Raw genomic sequence first — 4,287 nt, 5'->3', positions numbered from 1 at the left:
TTTATTTTAGTTAACATTTATTTCATTTCAACTAAAGAAAATGTTTTTCTTTTATGGTTTCAATTAAAAAAAAGATATTAATGGATTTTAAATTGAAGTTTAAATGCAAATATTATCAACTTAATGCTATATAATATATTATTATAGTTGTTGCTAATGTTTTGAATCTGATTTTATTTGTATGTCTTCTGATTTCATTTTAATTTTAGTAAAGGTTTTACTATTTTTGTTTGTTTTTAGTAGTTTTTTAGCTTTTATTAATTGTAAAAATTAAATTATATCAGTTTTATGCTCACATCATGCTAATTATTTGATTTTAGTTAATGTTTATTTTATTTTAAGTAAGTAAGTTTTTTTTATATATATTTTTTTGTGATGATACATCTTCTGATGCACCAGGGCACATCATCAGTGATGTATCCTGAGGTCATCGGGTGTTTCGGGTCTCTCGAACATCAGACACCCTCACTCAGGGGACCCAGCTGAGGTTGATCAGGCCTCAGCTTGTGCCCTGGCAGCTCAACCACGGTTCCGCTCTCTTAATCCAGAGCCACCTAGAGGCTTTCTCCGCTGCCTCTGTGCTGTTGCAGATGGCTCTTCTCCTCCTTTCACCTGTGATGCCGAGTGCAGTATATGCCCTGTAGAGGGACTGTCCTGCAAAGCCTCTGCACCCTACCTCTACAGGCAAGCACCTTGCCTTCCAGCCTTGTTCGTGGCAGTCGCTGACTAAGTCCTGATACTTCCCCTTTTTCCGCTCAAAGGCCTCCTCCATTCGCTCCTCCCATGGCACGGTGAGCTCCAGCATGACAACATTTTTTGTTGCCTCAGATACCAGAATGATGTCAGGTCTGAGTGAAGTCTTGACTACATGCTGGGGGAACTTGAGCTGCTTGCCCAGGTCTACTGACAGCTGCCAGTCCTGTGCAGTTTGGAGAAGCCCTGCTGTTGCTTTCCTTGTTCCTGGCTTCTCTCCGGCTCTAATGAAGCTGATGGTTTGCTTCCTGGGTCTGGACTTTTGGCAGATGGAAACAGCACTAGCGATGCTCTCTGCGATGGTCTTGAGCACTTGGTCATGACGCCAGCGGTATCGGCCTTCCCCCAGAGCTTTTGGACAACAACTCAATACGTGCTCAAGGGTCCCCTTGTTCTTCTCGCAGAGGGGGCATGCTGGTGATTCGGCCAAGCCCCAGCAGTGCAGGTTGGATGGGCTGGGAAGAACATCATAGACCGCCTGGACCAGGAACTTAATGCGTTGCGGTTCTGCCCGCCACAGGTCAGTCCACGAGATCTTCCTCTCCACAACTTGCTCCCATCTAGTCCATGCGCCTTGCTGTCTCATCCCCACTGCTCTGCTGGTCCTCTCCTCCTCCACAGCTGCTCTGACTTCGTTCTGAACCAGTTGCCGCCGCTCCTTCCCCCACGCTTTGTCATAACGCGGGGCTGCAACGACTCCTAGTCCAGCCCTTCCTCTGGCCACAGTTCCCACAAGAACTCCATGGCGCAAACGGGACTCTGCCTGCTCCACTGCCACCTCTGCTCTCCATTTCCTGCCAGTCTTGACTACCACCCCTGCCCCAGAGACTTTTGGGTCTGTTGATTCCCGGAACTGCAGCACCTCTCTTGCACGCAAAACCTTGAACTCCTCCTCGATGGATTTCAGAGGTAGTGTCAGTTTGCAGCTGTTTCCATAGAGTGCGATGTTGCTTAAGCTCCGCGGTAGACCCAACCATCTCCTCAGGTAGCGGCTGACTCTCCTCTCCAGGTCTGTAATGGTGGAGATCGGGAATTCATAGAGAAGCAGGGGCCACAGTATCCTCGGCAGAATCCCGTGCTGATAGATCCACGCCTTGAATTTGCCGGGTAGGCCTGTCTTGTCGACGCTCTTCAGCCATTTCTCCAGCTCCTCACAGGTGTTCTTTATTGAAGCTGTGTCCTTGAGGCTGCTGTCAAAGTACCTCCCCAGGCTTTTCACAGACTTCTCGGAGATGGTAGGGATTGGTGTTCCTGAGATCGAGAACCGGAACTTGTCGACCACTCTGCCCTTCTTCAGGACCAAGGATCTTGACTTTGCTGGCTTAAAAGACATCCTGGCCCATCCCAACAGCCTCTCTAGCCCACTCAAGATCCATCTGGCTCCAGGCACTGACTCGGTGGTTACTGTCAGGTCGTCCATGAACGCACGGATTGGTGGTTGGCGGATCCCAGACCTGGACTTGGGGCCTCTACACTCTGGTTCAGCAGATTTTACCAACATGTTCATTGCTAGTGCGAACAGGATCACAGAGATGGTACAGCCTGTGATAATTCCAACCTCCAATCTGTGCCACTCCGATGTTACTGCCCCTGCTGAAACTCTCAGACTGAACTCGCTGTAATAATCCAGAATGAGGTCTCTGACTGCAGCTGGAACATGGTGCCTCTCCAGTGTTTCCCACACCAGCTTGTGGGGCATAGAGCCATAGGCATTGGCCAGATCTAACCAAAGCACCACCAGATCTCCCCTTTTCTCCCTTGCTTCTCTGAGGAGCTGCGTGACCACGCCTGTGTGTTCTAAACACCCCGGTACACCAGAAATGCCGCCTTTCTGCACTGAGGTGTCGATGTATCCGTTCTTAAGGAAGAAGTCAGCCAGCCGCCTAGCCACAATGCTGAAGAAGATCTTCCCCTCAACACTGAGTAGTGATATGATTCTGAACTGGCTGATCTCTTTGGCGTCCTCCTCTTTAGGGATCCACACACCCTCCGCAAACCGCCACTGTTGCGCTGCTTTCCCTCTTCTCCAGATGACCTTTAGGATCCTCCACAGCCGGTGTAGCAACTTGGGACAGTGCTTGTATACCTTGTAGGTGGTTCCACTTGGTCCTGGAGCAGACCCGGTTCTTGCCCTCTTTACCACATACTGAACTTCTTTCAGGAGGGGTTCCCCCTGGTCGAATGCTACCGTTGGCTCTGGTGGTCTTAACACGGTATCACACTGTCCTAGGTCTTGGTCTCTGGTGGGGTCACTGAAGGTGTTTTGAAGATGTTGCTCGACATCCTCCTTTGCACAGGTTAAGCGTCCGCTGCGTCTCTGCCCAAGGAGCTGTTTGGTGAACCCGAATGGGTTGCTGATGAAGGCAGTGCGTTTCTGAGCTCTTTCTCTGCGCCGCCTCCTATGGTATTCCGCCCTACGCAGGGTAAGGAGTCTCTTCCTGAGCACAGAACGAAGCTCTGCCAATGGCGCCCGCTCCTCTTGTCTTGCCACCTTGTACTGTTTGGTCAAGGCTTTCAGCTCTGTCCTGATGTTGTGGATTTTAACCGCCCGCTGGTTCCTACTGTAGGGCTGTCTAGCTCCCCTTTCTTCCTCAACTCCAAACCTTTCCGCAGCCATACTGACTATGATAGTTGTCATAGTCTGCAGTCTCCTCTCTACATCCCCTTTGGCCGTTGTTTCTAGCACTGCATCCGCATCCTCGTCGAACTTCTGCCACTCTGATGTTTTAGAGGCTTGAGGCCACTTGATCCTTCTCTTCTCCGATGGCCTGCTCGGAGGGACTGACGGCACCACTTGGAGGCTCTGGGCTCTGTGGGGTGCTTCCGGGCCCTGCTCCTCCTCTGTCTCACCAGGCACTGGTCCTGAGCATTGTGGTGGTTGTAGTCTCTCTTTACATTTCATCTTTGTTTGATGGATCTTCAGGCCTCTCTCATTTTTGCAAATCTTTCCACAAAAACACTCTATTCTCGTCAATGTTTGTCCATTGCTGTTGTTCGTTAACCTTGTGTCTGTCCGGCTGGGGTGCTCATTCTCCCCCCCTCTCGGGCTCCCCTGAGGGTATATCTCCTTTGTCTGTTCCGTAGCTTATTTTGGGTCCTCCTTCACAGGAGGTGTGGTTAGGGGTGCTGACCCGTGCCGCCCCGGTTGCCGTCTTTCCGAGCTGTCGTCTGTCTCTCCAGCTGTCACCAGCCTCTTCCTGGTTGTCACCCAGCCTGTTCCTGGTGGTCACTGGTTTTTCCAGTCTAACAGTTGTGATGATACATCTTCTGATGCACCAGGGCACATCATCAGTGATGTATCCTGAGGTCATCGGGTGTTTCGGGTCTCTCGAACATCAGACACCCTCACTCAGGGGACCCAGCTGAGGTTGATCAGGCCTCAGCTTGTGCCCTGGCACATAAGTAAGTTTTTTTTATATAAAATATCCAAAATAATATCTGAAATAATTCATTAAATTACTTTTCTGTCAAGGAAAAAAAAAACAATTGGGGTATTAATATTTTTAATATGATAAAATACAACAAATTTACTAA

At 49.5% G+C, this 4,287-nt stretch overlaps 1 protein-coding gene across 1 annotated transcript; it reads right to left on the bottom strand.

Moving 5' to 3' along the window:
- Positions 1-499: 499 nt before the first annotated feature.
- LOC141285240 (uncharacterized) lies at positions 500-3,655 on the bottom strand. Its single transcript, XM_073818280.1, has one exon. The coding sequence runs from the start codon at positions 3,653-3,655 to the stop codon at positions 500-502; it is 3,156 nt and encodes a 1,051-aa protein (XP_073674381.1).
- Between the last annotated feature and the right edge of the window lie 632 nt (positions 3,656-4,287).

This window comes from Garra rufa, chromosome 14 (genome assembly GCF_049309525.1).
Source record: "Garra rufa chromosome 14, GarRuf1.0, whole genome shotgun sequence".
Lineage (NCBI taxonomy): Eukaryota > Metazoa > Chordata > Actinopteri > Cypriniformes > Cyprinidae > Garra > Garra rufa.
Note: the sequence above shows the minus strand (reverse complement) of the source record. Positions and strands in the feature narration are given on the sequence as shown.